Source organism: Eubalaena glacialis, chromosome 11, assembly GCF_028564815.1.
Source record: "Eubalaena glacialis isolate mEubGla1 chromosome 11, mEubGla1.1.hap2.+ XY, whole genome shotgun sequence".
Lineage (NCBI taxonomy): Eukaryota > Metazoa > Chordata > Mammalia > Artiodactyla > Balaenidae > Eubalaena > Eubalaena glacialis.
The window spans coordinates 11785286-11803532 of record NC_083726.1 but is presented as its reverse complement, the minus strand read 5'-3'; the positions used below and the strand labels follow the sequence as shown (position 1 = coordinate 11803532).

Sequence of the window (18247 nt, the reverse complement as noted above, 5' to 3'; positions counted from 1 at the left end):
TCTTAGAGTAAAAAGCGCCTCCTCCCAATCCTCATCCTGAATTCCTTCAGGGTATATTGTAGGTCAGCAACTGCAGTGGCTAATGACTTGATTCTTGTAGAACTGGGCAGTAGGTTACGTTCTTTATTTTACAATTGCTTCCCTTTCAGTCTTAATTTCGACCCAGGTTTGGGAGGCATTCTGTGACTGATTTGTCACATGGTGCTAGGAATGCTCATTCCCAGGCCAGGCAAAATTTACTGATAGGCCACTCCATGTACTGTTACTGGACTAGGCCCTGTTAACAGTAGCCAAAAGCCTCTGGACCACCTGTCTTACTAGTCTGTTATGGTTCAGGAAATGGTTCCCGCCTGTTGTTTCTTCCCATATCTAGAGTTAGACTATTACAATCATTGATCTTATAGAATTGTATGTTTGTAATTGTTTCAAGTCACCTAGTCATCATTATTTTTATTGGAGGCTCTGTCACACATTTGGTAGTGCAAGAAACAATACTCTTATAAAATAGGCAGAATATGTGTAATATAGCTAGCAACATTAATACGGTCGTAAGTATTTAAGCTAAGAACTTTAATTAGGTGCAGCCCGTTATCTCCCCAGGTCACCTGACCAGTCTGTTCTGCCCCCATCACTGTCTTTTCAGGGAAATGGCATATTGGCATTGTACATAAAGTTCACCAAAGATGTCTGCAAGTACAGGGCGAGTGGAGGGTCACTGTGACCCCTTACAGGATTGAGAAATGAATGTTTTCTTCCAAGGAGTTGCTGGCATCAGAAGAAAAATTGATCTTTATGGTTGAGCAGGCATTTCTGCCATAGGGGAGATCTGGTTAATGCATAATGTGGATGCACAATGCACACTAGAGGGGAGGAAGGAGGTTGAAAGACAGAGAAAAGGTTTTATGTTGTAATTTTTCTTGTCTTGCCTTAAAATGTGAATTTTTATTTCATCATTGGTAATGTAAACAAAGTGGCCTATGATAGTTAAGTGTAAAGACACTTAAACACAAATCCACTGCTCATGCCCAGCAATGGTGGCCGAAGTGGAGGCAACATGGAGGATGACAGGGTGACCCTGAACTGCCATTCAAGTGAACTGGGTGACCAGGGCTGGCTTTCTAGAGGTGGGATGTGGATCCTGCATGAGATTTACATGGGTAGAACACAGCGCAAGTATAGGAAACCTCAAGGGGTGTTAAAGTAGTCCTGTGAGATGGGGCTGAGGGTTCTGGTGGGAAGGCAGCTGTGCTTAGTGTGGAAAAACCCTGTGGTCTTCCAGCTTTGCATGGCTGGAGCTTCTCATTAAAAATCATCACTGGGACTTCTCTAGAAAAGTCTTCCTTGAGCTCGCAGACCTAAGTACCCCCTAAGGAATGCCATTTATCTATTTTTTTCCTAGCCTGTATCAGCATCAGAGAAAAGCTCCATTAGAGCAGAAATGATCTTATTCACTATAGTGACCTCACAGCTTCCATCAGCATCTGACATACAGGAGGCCCATAATAATTTGTTGAATAAACATTGAAACCAGACAGACCAAAAATGAAGTTAGGGAGGTCTACTTAATAGTTGTGAAGATTATGAGAATGGGTGTGGGCAATTAAGTACTTAAAACAGCTGCTGGTTGTATTTTGTATTGGGAAATTAGGACTGATACAGTACGGCAGGGCCTTCAGACTAGGCTGAGCCTGGATTGTAGGCCGCAGGATGCTACTGAAAGTTTAGAGTCAGGACTATTTACAGCAGTCAGCTTGGTGGCCCCAAGCAAGACCAGATGGAAGTAGGGGATAGATGAGAGACATGAGGCATGTGGAGGCTGATGTAAGATGTTTTTAGAGAATGAGACTGAAATTAACTTCCACCTGCCCACTTGCTCCAGCTAATCCTGCTGGGTTGCATCATGGGTCTGCAGGAGGCAGCTCGGGGAGTACCAGCCCGAACTTGAAACCCCATGACACTTGTCACACTACTTTAAAGTGAATTTTGTAACGTTCCACCTACAATGAAAGCTCCCCAAGAAGCACATCTTATGCTCTATTTTCCTAGTAACTCTGACAACAAAGTTCAGTAAGTTTTTGCTTGCTTTCTGAGGCTCAATTATTTTGATTAAAATTGTTAACTTTAGGACCGTTACCCAAAAGCTGAGCCAGTTTTCTCATCTGTATAATGGTATGACTTTCACCAGCATTACAGTTCTGTGTCAGGGTCCGATGAGATATTTATAGAACATGCAGTATAACACGTGGCACGGTATATTACTTCATAGTGTTCTGTACATTGGACAGAACACTGTCCGCTTATAAAAAGTTTACAAGTACTAAACATCTGTAGCTCTGATTTGTTCATGACACAGTTCTTTGAGGGTGCCAGCTTGAGATCCCGTCACCAGCCCAAGGCAAGCTTGAAAACAATTTACGAACCACTACGATCACCACACAGTGGAACATCCATCAGAATCTTCCGAGGTGATCTCCTTTACCTGCAGCCACCCCACCTCGACCTTCAAAGACTGCCCTGCTTCATGTTCCACCAGTGATGTGTGTCTCTGAAGGCAGCAGCTGGGTCTGGCACACAGCCAGCAGGCACTCGTGCTTGTGGAAATGGACTTCCTACGGGGACCTCACAATGGACAACACTCCCCAGGAAAGGATAATTTCAAGGGGTTCCAAGAACAAAAAAATCCAGGGCATTCACCTCCTAACAGGAATGTAAAACTACTAATGCTCAAGAACAAAGGATGGTACCCAGATTATGAACTCCAGAGAGACTCTGCTGTATCTCACCCTCCCTCTCCCAAGGGCTACTCAGAGAAGAAGGGCTGTCAATCATAACATAGGCACGCGATGAAGGTAAGAGACTAGACAGACTTATACTTTACTCCAACTGTCAAGCTGCAGAGAGCAACAATCAGACAAACATTCCACCAGGTATCCAAGGCCCTCCTAGGCCCGGCAGAATCACAGAATCCAGCTCCACATCACTGTCTGGTTTAGGTTTCTTCCTCTGAAAGATACAAAAGCCACGTCAAACTGGTGAATTGCTTATGATTTTCAACACCTCCACTCAGAAGTGAAACCTTTCAGATCCTCACATTTCCTTCAGTCACCTACTGGTGAAGCAGGTGTGAGAAAGCTTAAAGCCCGTGTAACTCACCTGGAGCATCTTTCCTCCCTCAGACCACTGGCTAACATCAGGGACTTCCGGTGCCTTCCTCTAGATGCTTCTTCCTTGCCCTAGCCTCTAAAAGACCACTCTCCTCCCTGACCCCGTCTTGTGATCTAAAGGCTCTGGAAGCAGCTTCTGGAGCCAGACTGAATGCTACTCCAAGTGACATCTCAGGGAATTCCCAGAGGTTTCCATCGAGGTTAGAGAGGACTGTGCCCACATAGCTTGGGCCCCAGCCAGCACACGGCTCACTCCAGACTTCGGAGGGAGGCTTGCTACAAACCTTCTTCTTCCTCTTCCTCCTCCTCCTCCTCCTCGTCGTCCTCATCCGAGCTGAAGGTGCCGTCGGGCAGGCTATATACGCGGATGACCTGCTTGTTGGGGTCCTTGAGGATGAGGTACTTGCCCTCCTCCAGCTTCATGCAGATGTCGATGACGCAGCGCAGGATGCCCCAGGCGTTCTCCACGCTCAGGTTGATCTGGCTGGCAAACTCATTGGGCTTGAACTGCTGGGTGCCCAGGATGACGTGGCGTGAGGAGTCTTTCACGTGGTACCGGGACACGTAACTATTGAGGGGAAGAGGAGTATTATGGTGGGGGCAGGCGGGCACAGAGACACAGCGACGCCTGGGGTCGAGTATCAGTTAAATGGTGACACCTGGCCTGATGCTTGTCCCAAGAAAAAGGAGAAAAGGCCAGCCCTCGTCTCCCAACCTGCAGACCCCCCCTGCCAAAGATGAGCTCTCGGACAGGAATCTCACCCAAGCTTGAGGTACTCGGATCCGGCCAGCAAAGCACAGCAGGTCCAGCGGGCCAACTTGTAGCTGTTGTTCTTCAGCTCGGTGGCAATGACGGCCCCTCGCTGAGAATCCAGCTTCTGACGCCAGTCAACGCCATTACAGTGCTGTAGGAGGGGAGCCCCGGTTACAGGGGCCAAGGCGGGCTCCCACTGCCCACGGTCTGCTGCCACTTCTGGCAGAGAAGAAACTCCTTAGTGGGCCTGGCTGGGGAGGGGCGAGCCCACAGGTAAAGCAGAGGTCAGACTTATCTTTTAAGAGGCAGGGCCTCGGTCCCTCCCTTGAGCACAGAGCGCAACTCCTCCCTTCACAAGAGCTCACCCAGACCGGGACACGCACGCACACAAGTTAAAAAAACAAGTGCCACACAAGTGGTGAGGCCACATGTTTATCACCTGCTGTGCGGAGGGGAAGGGTTTTGCATGGGAGCCTGGCAGCTCCCCCATGGAGGATACTGGCAGAAGCTGGAGGTGGAGTGACCTGAGTGGGATGCGGGGACAAACGGGCCGGTTTAGCCCCGGTGGGCGTGGAGGCCCGCAGAGAGCGAGGAGGTCAGGGTCTGGCGCTGTGCGTACACACAGAGACAGACAAAAAGCAGAGAGACCCCGGAGACCACCTTCTCCAACCACCTCTTCTGCAGATGTGGGAACCTGGCCTCAGAGTGAAGTGACCGGCTGAAGGGCACACGGCAGAGACTCCTAAACTTTCTTGGTTCCTGGCAACCCTAGGCCAGAAGAAATACTAAAGAGCTCCTTTTATTAAGTAGTTAGGTCCAAACCACTTAGGAGCAGTATTCTGACAGATGTCTCTGGGCTTTCTTCAAAAATTAAAATTATCCTGCAGCAGCCTTGTGAGTTTGCTGTGGCATTTTAAGGGCCTTTCCTCAAATCTGTGCTTCCTCAAGGAAGCAGTGTTTCGGACAATTAACCGGCAGAGATACTGAAGGGAGGGAGGAGCGAGTTAGGGAGGTCAGCTAATAATAGGCATCATGAGGAGAGGAGGGCCCTAAACTAGGGGGATGATGTCAGTGAGACCCAGAGCTGAGCAAGAAGACAGACTGCACCTGACAGCAGAATTCAAAAGTGCAAAGGAGGAGACGTTTGAGGCTCTGAGCCGAAGAGAGCAGGAGAGACAAAGCTGACGGACGGCCAAGCCAGAGGGAACGACAAACAAGGACATTGGAAGGACAAGGTATTTTAGAAAAAAAAAAAAAAAACCAACAATGGAATGGGAGTCAGAATAGATTTCGGGAATCATTTTTAGAGTTCAAGGATGAGGCTCGGGGTAGGCAGAATTCTAAGATGACCCCTGGTGACCCTGCTCTTGCAGAATCGGCTACCATGGAGTCTGGATGGAACGTGCGAGTATGATGAAATATCCACGATCATGCTATCTCATGTCAAAAGGGATTCTGCAGATGGAGTTAAGGTCCCTTAAGACAGGAAGACCATCTGGGTGGGCCTCACCTAACCATGCAAGTCTCTTAAATCTGGGTGTAGAGGTCAGACACAGAGGAAGCCAGAGATTTCAAGCACGAAAAGAATCTGATGTTGCTGGTTTGAAGGTGGAGGGGACCACATGGAAAGAAATGTGGGTGGCCTCTAGGAGCTGAGCGGCCCCAGCTGACATGTGGCAAGAGAACAGGGGACCTCAATCTGACAACTGCAAGGAACTGAATTCTGCCAACTAGAATGAGCTTGGAAGTGGATTTTCTTCCAGAAACTCTAGCTGAGAACTCAGTTCTTGGATATTCTGAGCAGAGAACCAAGCCACATGATGCTAGATTTCTGACCTACCAAACTATGAGCTAATGGATGTCATTTTAAGCCTCCAAGTTTCTGTTACTTTGTTATGGAGCCAAAGAAGATGAATACATGCTATATAAAGAAGTGATTATGGCAAAATGACTTGCAAAGGGGACTGACCCTAAGAGAAGGCTCCACTGGGGGTCAAAAATGAGGGGAACCAGCAAAGGAAACACGTGAAGGAAGTTGAGAAACGTGTAAGACTAGATGAAGGTACTAACACAGCACAGCCATAAAAATACGACGACACCAAATGCTACAGGGAGGGCATGGTGGAAAGTCTAAGAAAAGGCCACTGGCCCAGAGCTAAGTTCGCAGCAAACCTTCTGGTGTGCTCTCAGCAGGTGATGGAGGCTAAGGAGCATCTGGGGGTGAGACTCAGCAGCCTGGAATGCTAATCCCTTGGCTCTAATGAAGGCAGAGCACAACGGCCCCCAAACTCCATCTCACTGGACCCTCGTTCAACACAGGCCCGGCCTTGCTGTCCTTGCACGGAGAATCCTTTATTCTACACAGCAGCACCGAGGAGCTCTGCCACCCATTTCCAATTCAGGCACGTAGCCCAGGTACTTTCAGAAAGGATGACAGCCCAATAATCATGGCGCACCAGCCTGAGAGAGAACAGAAAGAGGAGGAAAAGCGAAGGGAACATGATTCTTTCAAGATGCCCCCTGAAGAGCCAAATCTGGGCTTATCTGAGAATCTCTGACTTCAGTAAGTGAAGGAGTTGGAAAAAGGGCGTCCGAAGGTTGAAGACCAGGCAGGGGCTGCGGTAAGCGAAAGAACAGGTCAAAAAGAAGAGCTGCGCGGCTTACAGGAAACCTGCCAGCCCGGCTCATGAGGAAAGATCAAAATCCCGCTTGCAGAGAGCAGAAATCAACAGGAGGTCGGAATGGAACAGAGGGACAGAAAGCACCGGAAGAAGGTAATTACCTCACACACACGATCTCTTTCTCAGTAAGTAAGTAGGCAAAAAACTCAGAAGACAAAATCTCGGTAGCTCTCTGAGTGAGGCGAGGGGAAGAGAGACATAGGACGGTACTCACCCTGGAGTCCCACTCGTTGAGGGTCTTGATGTTGATGAACGACACCTCCCCGTTGGCGCCGGTCATGACGCCGTCGTGCTCACAGCGGACGATGAGGTCAATGTCGTCTCCGAGCTTCCACCTGCGGTAACTGCAAGGAAGGAGGAGCTCCTTTGGTCAGCTGAGATCCTGGATTTCAGACGCACCACCCACACAGGGCACGGCACCAGGGAGGTGACATACCGGTAGGCCACAGAGGCAATCTCATTCTTATCCATGTCGTCCTCCACAAACGGGTTTGGGTTCGGGAAGTTGTATCTTTCCTTCCCCTGCAAGGATGACAGAGGTGTCACGAGACGGCAGCAACTTGTCGCCAAGGCAATCAGCCAGACCCTGCACCTCTGCTTTGTCACAGCCCTGACTGGGTCCCTGGCTCCTGAGGGGGCTCTGGGATCACTGCATGCCGTGCATCTGTTTACCCCTTCCGAGTGCAAGCAAGCAGCCCGCGGACCACGACGGATGTGACAGCTCGCGTTCACCCCGTGCTTATGTTTGTCGCCCACGCGCTTTAGGTGTCTCATTTAAATAGCAACCTCGTCCCTCCTGTTTAGTTTTTCTCCATGGCACACACAGCCACTTGTCACAACATATATGTACTCAGGGTTTACTGTCTTTCCTCCTCCGTTGTAACAAAGCTTCTGAAGGGCTGCAACTTTGGCTGGTTGCTGTAACCCCAGCTCCGAAACAGTGAGTGTACTTGTACACAGATATTTGAAGAAAAGGTCACAATGTATCTATGTGAAACAAGTATTATTGGTATTCTAATTTTACAGAGAAGAAACATGCCCGACACCACAAAGCTAAAAACTGGTGGATCTAGGGTTCAAAGTCAGGCTGTCTGATCTTAAAGCCCAAGCTCGGATCTCCTGTGACAGGCAGGGACCCCGTCTGTCCTAACCAATCCCGCAACCCCGGAGCTGACGACACGGCAGATGCTCAATAAACAGCAGCTGGAGTTGACAAGCTACAAGTGGACTCCCCGATGCTCCCAGGGCCTCACCATCCTCAAGCACTGCTGGGAGAAGTTGTGGTTGATGTAGGTTGCTTCCATGGCCAGGTTGCGGGGTGAGTTGAAGGAGTTGCCTTCATCTTGCGGGGGCTCGTTGGCTGTCTCACTCACCGTCAGGAGGTCTGCAAGAGCGGTGACATAGCCAACCACTCACGAAACAGAGTCCCCGAAGAGGTGCATGGCCCCTTGGGGAGCAGTGGCGATCCAAACGACACATACCCTTCCTCCAAAGAACCGCCATCTGCTAACGTGGGTCCCCTGAGTGTGGGACACACTGGGAAGGAGCAGGGTGCGCTTCTGGATAACTTGAGACACTAACATTAAATTCAGTCACAATCATGTGGAAGAAAGCCATACCTTTTCATTCTTTTTGGATTCCTCAAGAGAATGTTTGATTTTATTAGTTTTTCAACAAAGAGAAGCAATATTATCACGTTTGGCTTCACTCTGCTATTTTTGAGTGGTTTTCATTCATTGTATGTGCGCACATACACACATGTATGGCGTAAGATATATGTGTACGTATGTTTCCCTTCGTAAATATGCTGAGGTAAAAAAGGCATCAATCTAAAGAAAAACATTAAGTATGTACTAAAGGTGGTATAGAGAGATGACAGAAGTCAGGAAAGTGCTATTCAAATGAGTAAAAACCAGAAGCACGGTATTTGGGCACCATGAGGACTCCAAAGGCTGACGCCCCAAGAGGGACTGCGGTGACAGTCCCTTCCCCTGTCGCCGGGGAGGCTGAGTGGGATTCTGACACGGCTGTTGACGCCTGTGAGGAGACAGACCCTCTCCTACCCATTCTCCAGACCAGGGGATGGCTCGGAACCAACAAGGACACTCAGCACCTCTGTGTTGTTCCCACACAGGCTTCCTACCAAAGTCAGAGTTGTCCCTCTTGTCAAAGAAGAGCTTGGACCCGACCCTCTGGACGACGATGTCCCAGGAGTACACGGAGCGGGTGCAGCTCATCAGTGTGGCCAGGATGGCGTCGGTGGCAAACACGTTCCCCTGAGTCTTCGCCAGCTGCAGAGGACAGAAGAGACATGAGGCTACTTTGGGGCTGAACTGGCCATTCACAGCGGGGGAAGGACTCCGCTGTAAGGCGCGTTCACACCCACACCCGTGTCTGAGCAAGATTGCAGCAAGCCAGCCAGCAAGCTTGTGTCCTGGGGTCCGAGGAACCGCAGCTCCCCGGGCACCTGCTATACCCCAGGAGAGCACTGCCCGATGCTTCCACCCTCACCCCAGCGGCACGAGGTAAGTACATTTACCCCGATTTACAGGTAAGAAAGCTAAGGCCTCAGAGAGGTGAAGCCAGGAAGCACAGCAGAGCTGGGACCCGGGCCCAGCTTCACCTAACATCTACACTTACGGTCTGGCCAGCAAAGTGCTCTTATTTTCATCTAATCCTAAGTCGATTCAGAAGAGTCTTATCTACAGGGGCTTCCGAGGCCCAACCGATTCACACGCATCCCCGCATCTCTGTCCTGAGGCCTCGACACTCGCCATGGGCGGGCGGGTGCGGGGCAGGGGGCGCCCACCTTCCGGATGACGGGGTCGTCCGTGGTGGTGACAGTGTGGAAGATGCGCTTGATGCTCCGCAGCGGCTTCTCGCTCCTCGTGGTGATGCGGTCGAAGGCTTTGTCATAGTATTCCAGGGCCCCGCAGCACTCGCTGAGGGGAGAGCAGGCAACACGCGCTAAGTGAGGGGGAAGAAGACCACCTACTTCTTTTCTGTTAAGCCACGGAATCCAAAGTCTTACCCCAAAGTCTAGAGTATGAGAGATGCAAACGGTCTCCGACTAGACTCTCGGTGCCTGCTGCGGGCCCTGCCCCCTCAGCTCCTGACGTGGCTCCGCAGAACAGTGAGGGCACCACTGATTCTGCGCAGCCTCCCCATTTTAAAGACAGGGAGGCTGAGGCCAGGACAGGGAGAGGAGCAGTTACAGAGCCCCCAGCAGGCGCACGGACTCCGGTCAGGTGCTCCAGCTCCCCACTGAGTTATTTCCATCTACTGGCCCTTTGAGGTAAGGAGCTCTTTGAAATGTAAGCAAAAGCTTCATGACTCTTGAAGAACTGCTATCTTTCTCTTTCTGCCCTCAGAGCTATAGAACTTAATTTTTTCTTCTGCTCAGGATTTCAGGAAGTGGAAAGAAATCTGGAGTTTAACAGCAAATTTCTTTCTGCCAACAAGAGTTCTATAACTTAATTCTTCTTTTGCTCACAATGCCAGGAAGTTCAAAGAGAGCTGAAGTTTTTTTTTTCTTTTTGGCCGCGCCGTACAGCTTGTGGGATTCTAGTCCCCCGACTAGGGATTGAACCCGTGCCCTTGGCAGTGAAAAGTGTGGAGTCCTAACCACTGGACCACCAGGGAATTCCAGAGGAGATGAAGTTTTAATATCAGTAAACTTCTTTCTGCTTTCCCCCTCTTGGCATTGCTTTTTAAAACCTGTTTGTCAATCTTATGCAACACCTTTGGAAATACTAGGGCTTAGGCCAACAGTCATCACCAGCTGGTCCACACACATAAGAGTGTGGTGGACAGGAGTAAAAGATGTCACCTACATGTCCTGGGGCTCTGACACCTCCAAGTAGCGCATCTTCATTAACTGAGGAAAGTCCATCTCCTCCTTCACCTCCCAGTCACTGCGGACTTCCACTGAGGAGTCTCGGGGCTTCTGTTGGGGGAAACCATTGGAGGGGAAAAATGACAGCCAGTGCAAAACGTAAGCAAAAGGCAGGTTAACAGTACGAAGGCTTTTATTCAATATATCCAGAACATTTACTACGTGCTGGCTGTTTTCCAGCAGCGTCCCTGACTCTTAGGAGCTTACAATCTACAAGAGAACCGAAGGGACAAGAGTTCAGAAACAAATGGGAATTCTACTCCTCAGTAACGATGCCACCCTGGGAACAACGGCTCTTCTATATTCCTACGTTTTACACAGGAGCTGTAACAGCTCCTTTATATTTCTCTCAGGGTATCAGCTATTTATTCTTGCTGCTACAGCAAGCACCATGTCCAGCAAAATGTAACTTCCACAATTGTACCTTCACGCTTGCTTACATGGGTTCTACTCTCACTACGCCCACACAAACAGTTGTACAGGAATGTCCACAGTGGCATCATTCATAATGCCCCAAAGTAAAAACCACCCCAATGTCCATCAGTGGTGAACGGATAAACAAAATGTGGTCTATCCATCTAACGGAATGTGGCGATAAAAAGGAATGAAGTGCTGACATGTGCTACAACATGGATTAGCCTTGAAAACATGATGCCTGGTGAAAGCAGCCAGTCACAAAAGGTCATTCCGCTATGATTCATTTATATGAAATGTCTGGGGCAGGCAAATCTGGAGACAGAAAATAGATACGGGGCAGCCTAGGGCTGGGGAGGATAGGGGCTGACTGGCACAGGGTACAGGGCTTCTTTTTAGAGTGATGAAAACCTTCTGACATGGACTGTAATAACGGTTGTAGCACTCTGTCAGTACACTACAAATCACTGAAATGTACACTTTAAATGGGTGAATTGTATAGTGTGTGCACTATACCTCAATAAAGCTGTTATAAAACCAAACAAATAAACAAAATCAAATTCCTGGACAGAATTCTGATATGGATATACTACCTGTGATTTTTGGTCCCATTTCTGCCTCACTCCAAATTGTTTCTGGAATTTTTTCTGCAGTCGTATGCGTTCTCTGGAAAGACAGGAAAACTGTGCTTTCAGTGCAGATTTTTAAGGAAAACAGGGGCTTAAAAAAAAAGAACAGACCAACAGGGCGCACACTAGACATGCTAGAGAGGCATACTGCCCCCAGCACTGACCAGTATTATGCATATATTTTACTCCATCTATCCAGCTGTCCACTGGCAGCCCCAGCTTGGGCAGGGCTACTATCCTACACAGCTCCAGGGACTCACAGGACCCAGCGTGAATGGGGCTCCCTGGAGTCGTGCCACAGCAGACCCGAGTCCAGGTAAGCTCCAAAATTGCTTCCTATCTGCCTTTGTTTCCCTTCAGTGCTCACGTCCTCTGCAAGCAGTTTCCTGCCCATGCTCTCTGCTGTTAACAGCTCTTCGAGAATGAGACCAGGGCTGAGACAGTGGCTTAATTGGCTCTGGGAAGACTTCTTGGTTTTCCCGCAATGGTGGGGAAGACGACTATTCTCCTGCTCTGGCCTCCTGCTGTCAGAGTGCAGTTGGTCCTGGAAGAATATCTTGTTCTGGCAGGATGGGCACCTCACCTCTCCTTCTGCTTGGCGCTCTTAGGCAGGGTCTGCAGGTTGAACTGCAACATGTTCCGTCGATCCTTGTCTCTGCGGAGGTTCCGCTGGGAAGCAGGAAAAAACATCCATGTTAAAATCTTGGAGATCTGGCTTACAATTGGCAGTGCCTAATGGGAGGCCATGAGAGTTAGTTTAGGATGCAAACCCAAATTGCACATTTTACTCTGCTTTTATAGAATCAGCATCCGGGGGTTTACAAGTAAGCACAAGCATACCTCAGAGATATTTTGGGTTTGGTTCCAGACCTCCACAATAAAGTATCACAATAAAGTGGGTCACACAAATTTTTTGCTTTCCCAGTACATATAAAAGTTATGCTATACATATAGTTTACACTACACTGTAGACTATTACTGTGCGATACCACTATTTCTAAAAAAACCAATGTATACACCTTCATTAAAAAAACACTTTATTGCTAAAAAAAGTTAACCACCATCTGAGCCTTCAGTGTAGTAACATTAGCCATCGTGGATCATAGATCACCGTAACAAATATAATAATAATGAAAAAGTTTGAAATATTGTGAGAATTACTTAAATGTGACACAGAGATATGAAGTGAGCCAAATGCTGTTGGAAAAAAAGGCGCCAAAAGACTTGCTCGATTCAGGGCTGCCACAAACCTTCAATTTGTTAAAAAAAAAAAAAAAAATCTGCGAAGCACAATAAAATGAGGTATGTTTGTACTTGGAATTAGCTTAGATTTATAGCCACACACAGTTTTTATTGAAGTAGGTTTACTGACTCTTATTAGAGTTGTTGAGTTTGCCTCTTTATGTGAGAAGATGCAGCCCAACTGGACGATCTATTTAATAAATCCTGGACATAGCAATTAAGTGAGGCAACAGACACAGATCACCTTGTTAATCCAGTGCTAACATCCATCCTTAGCACAGATGTCCTTGCTACTGGTCAACAGAAAGCTAAACTATTTAAATGCATCCCTGGACTTAGTACCCATTTATTTTAGCACAATTGTCACTGAATAGCTACTAGGGATTCACTAGAAGACCCACAATAACATGCTCTCCTCTCAGCAGTACTCACACGGTAGCATTTTTAGCAGCAGGTGACAGCCCCAAGACGGTCAGATAGCTGGCTCTTGGCCTACCTGTGCAAATCGCATCCGATTCCGCTGGTAGGCGGTCTTCTGTGTGCGCGCTGTATCCACCAGCTGGAAACTAGTTTCATCCTCCTCATGGAAGTAAGCATACTGACTTCCACCTCCAAACTGAGAGGAGTACTTATCTGGAGGCAAAGGTGACAGCGTGTAACGACACTGCCTACAGACTTTACAAATACATGGTGGTCTAAAGCCCTGCTATTTAAAGTGTGGTCTCAGGACTTGACCCATCGGCTGGGATCATCTTAGATGTACAGACTCACAGCCTCACCCCAGACCCACTGAATCAGAATCAGCATTTTAATAAGATCCCCAGCTGATTCATACGCACATTCAAGTTTGCAAAGCTCTGGTCCAAAAAACTTTCTAAGTCAAGACAGAGTCTGAGGAACTTAAGACAGGCCCATTTCACTCTCTGCCTTATTCTGTAAGAATATGAGTTAAAATCTCCTCTCTCAGGAGAGGCAAATATGCGGTATAAGTATCGTCACCGTCATCATCAGGTGCCCAAGGCAGACGTGGCTAACGGGCTATGACTGACGTTCTTGCTGACATCAGACTCAGATAATCTTAACTCAGTATTCCAGGGAGCCACTTCCAGCTCTCTCAACTGGCACAGAGGGAAGAAACCAATTTACTGTATCAGGATCTTAACACCCGGAGTTTTAAAACTGGGATCCATTGACTGGCCTCGTAGGTTCAATAAATTGCAATGAAATGAAAAATGGGAACATGTTCACCAGATTTGTAAAAGGGGCCGTGGCTCCCCAAAAGTGGGCGGGGGGGAACCCACTATAATAGGCCAAACCTCTTTAATGAACAGTCTAAGTTGAGGCCATTTCCAAAAAGAATGTGGATTGTTTCCACAGTGCAGAATATGCCCTGAAATACTATGAATTATTATCAGCATTTTGTTCCCATCCTAGAATGCTTTCAGGTGGAGGTTACCAGAAAAACTAACAATCCCCCAAGGTCCTGATCCGGGCAGTCAGGCGGAGAACACTTACTTGTGTACCTCTTATCTTGGTACGTGGCTCCCGTCCAGTCTGCAACCTAGTAAGAGCAACAAGGGAAGAAGACATGGAGCACAGGTCAACCAGGTGGGTTTCTGTTCATTCAGAAACCCCCCCCAAAGTGAGGCCACGGTGTGGGGAAGTGTCCGGACTGGCTCAGGATGGCTTTTTAAGAGCCCAGCTCTCCTATGACCACTGGAAGTATCCAGATGGATACTATATAATGGATACTATATATACTATATAATGGATACTTATAACCCTGATGCTTTTGAGAGAATAAAATTGAAACGAACTTGGAGTAGCAGCCACAGGTTAAAAGATTCAGACCCCCGCTGATAGGCAAGTACCTTTCCTAGCCGATCTCCTTTGCTGAATGGCTGGTAGGGCATATCCCGAAACTGCTCGGGAACCGCACAAGGACCCCAGCCTGAGGGGTTGTCCTGGATCACGGGTGTCATGAACTTTGCCATCTTCTAAAACCTTAAAAATGCAAATAATATAAGTAGCTCCATGAAGAAAAGCCTCAAACTAAAAAAAAGCCTTCCATTTGAGGTAAGCTAAGACATGAATGACAAAATTAAAAATGCAAAACACAAAACAGAACCCTCAACTGTTGAGCTACTCCCCATTCAACGTCTTCTTGTAAATAATACTATGAATACTTAAAACTCAGAAGACTGCTAACAAAATTGATGTACCATATTTCATTGATTTTTTTCCCCACTGTACCACCTCTGAAATGAGTCTGCACCTTCTGCGTGATGGGGTGTCATACCGTAATTGGCAGTTTTTCTTTCTTGGTGTTACATGAAATAATTGTGCTTCTTAAAATGAGTGGTATCTCACATATTTGATGAAACGTAGTAACTTTTTTTCGAGTGTAATAAGCATGTTGTGGTTCTCATTCTCACCTTCACCAGGCATACAATATTTAATCCCTAAGCCTCAGTCTCTTCATCTGTAAAATACACAAGATTCTTGTTTTATTTCTATCAGAGAATCATTGTGAAAGCCGTATGTATTAATTAACATATTTGGAAATGATTCCATTGTAAAATGCTGCACAATTACTCCTGAGTCTTGCAAAAATACATTTACACACAGTGCCGAGAAGAAAACAAGGGTTCGTGAATATATCCTGAAATGTAACTTTCCTTTGTTGTTCTTCTGATTTTCTGTCAATGAAAATCCTTATGCAGAGCAAGTAGACACAGGGTCAGGCAAATGGCCCGCCAGAAGGCTGAGGAGGCCACCAGAAACCTTAGTTCATAAAAGTGGCCATACAGCCAATGTTCATAAACATGAGTACCAGGCATGTTCTTAGTGCTTACCACACATAAATTCATTAACTCCTCCCAACAATCCCAAGGTAAGGCCAGTATTAGCCCCACTTTCCAGATAGGAAAACTGAGGCACAGAGAAATCAAGAAATTGCCCAAAGTCACAACACTAATGGACGAAAAATCTGAACCCAGGCAAACTGGCTCCAGCGTCCACACTCTGCGTAAAAACCAGGGGCTCCAGACAGATGTTCGCCTGACAGGTCCTATCAAAAACTTACGCATTTATCATCCACTGCAATCCCCTGAAAATGCTCAGAAGCTGAGTTCCCAGGGGAAAATTCATTACACAAATATTTCTGGAGTCTGGACAGCAATCAAAGAGTGCAGGGTACTAAATTTAGGAAACTCTCTTCATTGTTCAACGACAGGGAGATTAAGGCTTCCTACAGAGGGGACACTTGCGTGACAGCAACAGGGAATGACCTGGGAGCTCCATCCTCCAACTTGAACTTAAGTTACACTACAGGAAGCATAGTGGTGGTCTCAAAACAATTCACATTAAATATTTATCAGGCTCCTACACGTGTCAGATGCAACACCACTAACCCTCCCACCCCTGCCCCCATTTTAGAAATTAAAAATGTGCAGTTCAGCCAAATCAAGCAGTTGACTTGCCCATCATTTCAAAATAGATTTGGTTTCTAGGGTCGTCTGCCCTAAGTCCAACACTCTTCCCATTATTTTATAAGCTGGGCAGTGGCCTGAAAAGATCTGGGGTTTCAGCCCCTACTGATAACACAGTAAGATACCTCCAAACACACTTTAAAAAAATCGACTTGTTTTGTCAGAGCTGGAGGTAAACGGGCTCAAGGCTTGACATGCATTTCTCTGGGGGAGGTGGGAGTGGGAGGAAGTCACCTGGTTTCAACGCACGTAAAATAAAAGTGAGCACAATGGAACCAATAGGAGAAACTAAGCCTTTCAGTTAAAACGGAGTGACAGCTGTACTAGCTACAGGGGCAGGATGACGAGGCACCAACAGGGCAGTCAGAAGGGGCCTTGCGGCTGGCAGGCCACGGTACTGGGTGTGTTATGGCAGCCACTGCAGATCGTTCCCCATCAATTCCTGGGGGGTAGAGAGTTTCAGATCAGAGATCAATCAACTCCACCCTAGCTTCCCATTTCACAGAAAAGGAAAGGAAACATTTGGACCGTGAACTCCTCAGAGAGGGCCGAACACCGCTCAGCTTGGCACCCCCAATACCTCTCTCATAACAGCTCAGCAACAGCTCAGGGAGCCGTGGGCCGCTTTAAAAAGACCCTGAGACCCAGCTGGGTTAAGTGACATGATCACATTCGCCCAGCCCGTGGCCGCTAAACGGAGTCTAGGGCCAGAGACCTCAGCCACAAGGCTCTGCCCCGCACTGGGTCGGACCTGGGACCCCGAAGGCAGAGTCCTGCCCCGCCCAGCGGAGGGACAGCGGCGGCAGGAGGAGGTGTACGGGGGTTTCTTCCGGTAGGCCCCCGAAGGCCAGGAGCCGCCCAACTCGGTTCCGGAGGTCCGCGGAACCCTACGAAACACACTGCTCACCTGCAACGGCCTTAGCCGGGCCCGATGGCGAGAGATTGTCCAGGTCAGAGACCGCAGCACCGCCTGTGGTCCGAGGAACTGGAAAAATAAGAAAGACGCGCGCGCAGCGGCCGGCGCCGTAAACACGCCCGGCGCTGTCGTAAACTGCTCTCCAGCTTCCTTCCGGTTCGGCGGCAGAACGCACGAGTCGTAAAGCAAAGGCAACCCGGAAGTTCGTCACTGTTCTTTTCGAGCTGTTCTGATTAGCCTGCAAGATACCGGAGGATGTTTACAGTTACGTCATGGGACACCCGGCGACGCTCCGAGAGGGTTTTCAAGTTTCTTGAAACGAGGCTGCCCTGCAATCGAAGCTGGAGGCCGAGAGTGGCTAACAGCCCCTCTATGTCCCACAATGCCTTGCGGGCCGCTTCGGCACCTCTGTATCCCATAGTGCCCCGCGGCTCCTGCCTTCTTTAAGCGATCGTGTTGTTCGATTCTCACTGCTAGGGGAAGGTCGAGTGTCTCAGGCTGATATCGTCGCGACGCGCTGTTCTTTCACGGTTTCGGAAACTGAGGCCAGGAGGTGCAAAGTGACCTGCGTAGATCAGACTACTAGTGTAGTGGGTGGCTGCCAGGGTTCAAACCATACCTCCACAGTTCTCAAACTTTATTATTTGACAGAGATTTCTGGAGCGCTAATTTGAAAAATGCAGATTCCGGGCCTCCCTTCCATAGATTGTTATACCAGCATGTCTTAGCTGGAGCCCAGAATCTGCATTTGAATGAGCAGCTGTGATTCTGAAGTGGCGACCAGGAAGCACTTTCCTACGATGGCAACTGTGCTGTTCTTTTCGAAACCCAGCCTACGGAGTTTGTCCTGGAGTCTTATTGGGGAATTTCAAAACATTGAAAGAGAATCTGAGCGCGCGATTTTTGTTGAAACCTCAGATTCTTTTCTACCTGGCCTCTTAGGTTTCCTTATCAGTCTCCCAGCGTGTCTCCTTTATTGGGAAATATATCTGCTGTTAGATCTGATATCTATTCTTGGCTCTGCCACTTTCTAGCTGTGTAGCCTTCACCTCTCTGGACCT

At 48.1% G+C, this 18247-nt stretch overlaps 1 protein-coding gene across 1 annotated transcript; it reads right to left on the bottom strand.

Annotated features, from left to right (window-relative positions):
* Positions 1 to 2850: 2850 nt before the first annotated feature.
* EIF3D (eukaryotic translation initiation factor 3 subunit D) lies at positions 2851 to 17324 on the bottom strand. The gene is made up of 15 exons (XM_061205320.1): positions 17178 to 17324; positions 14651 to 14783; positions 14295 to 14340; positions 13276 to 13412; positions 12121 to 12206; positions 11502 to 11574; positions 10433 to 10545; positions 9409 to 9541; positions 8743 to 8890; positions 7853 to 7983; positions 7036 to 7121; positions 6814 to 6943; positions 3927 to 4069; positions 3449 to 3732; positions 2851 to 3003 (listed from the first exon to the last, which is right to left on the bottom strand). Exons 2-15 carry the CDS (start codon positions 14771 to 14773, stop codon positions 2990 to 2992), a joined length of 1647 nt encoding a protein of 548 aa, XP_061061303.1. The 5' UTR covers positions 14774 to 14783; positions 17178 to 17324; the 3' UTR covers positions 2851 to 2989.
* Positions 17325 to 18247: the final 923 nt, after the last annotated feature.

Excerpts from the sequence above, each read along its gene's own strand:
- EIF3D (XM_061205320.1), bottom strand. The coding sequence starts at position 14,773 with ATGGCAAAGTTCATGACACCCGTGATCCAGGACAACCCCTCAGGCTGG. Across the intron at positions 10,546-11,501 it reads AATGGGACCAAAAATCACAG|AAGCCCCGAGACTCCTCAGT; the intron begins GTAGTATATCCA and ends TTCCCCCAACAG. Across the intron at positions 8,891-9,408 it reads ACGACCCCGTCATCCGGAAG|CTGGCGAAGACTCAGGGGAA; the intron begins GTGGGCGCCCCC and ends TGTCCTCTGCAG.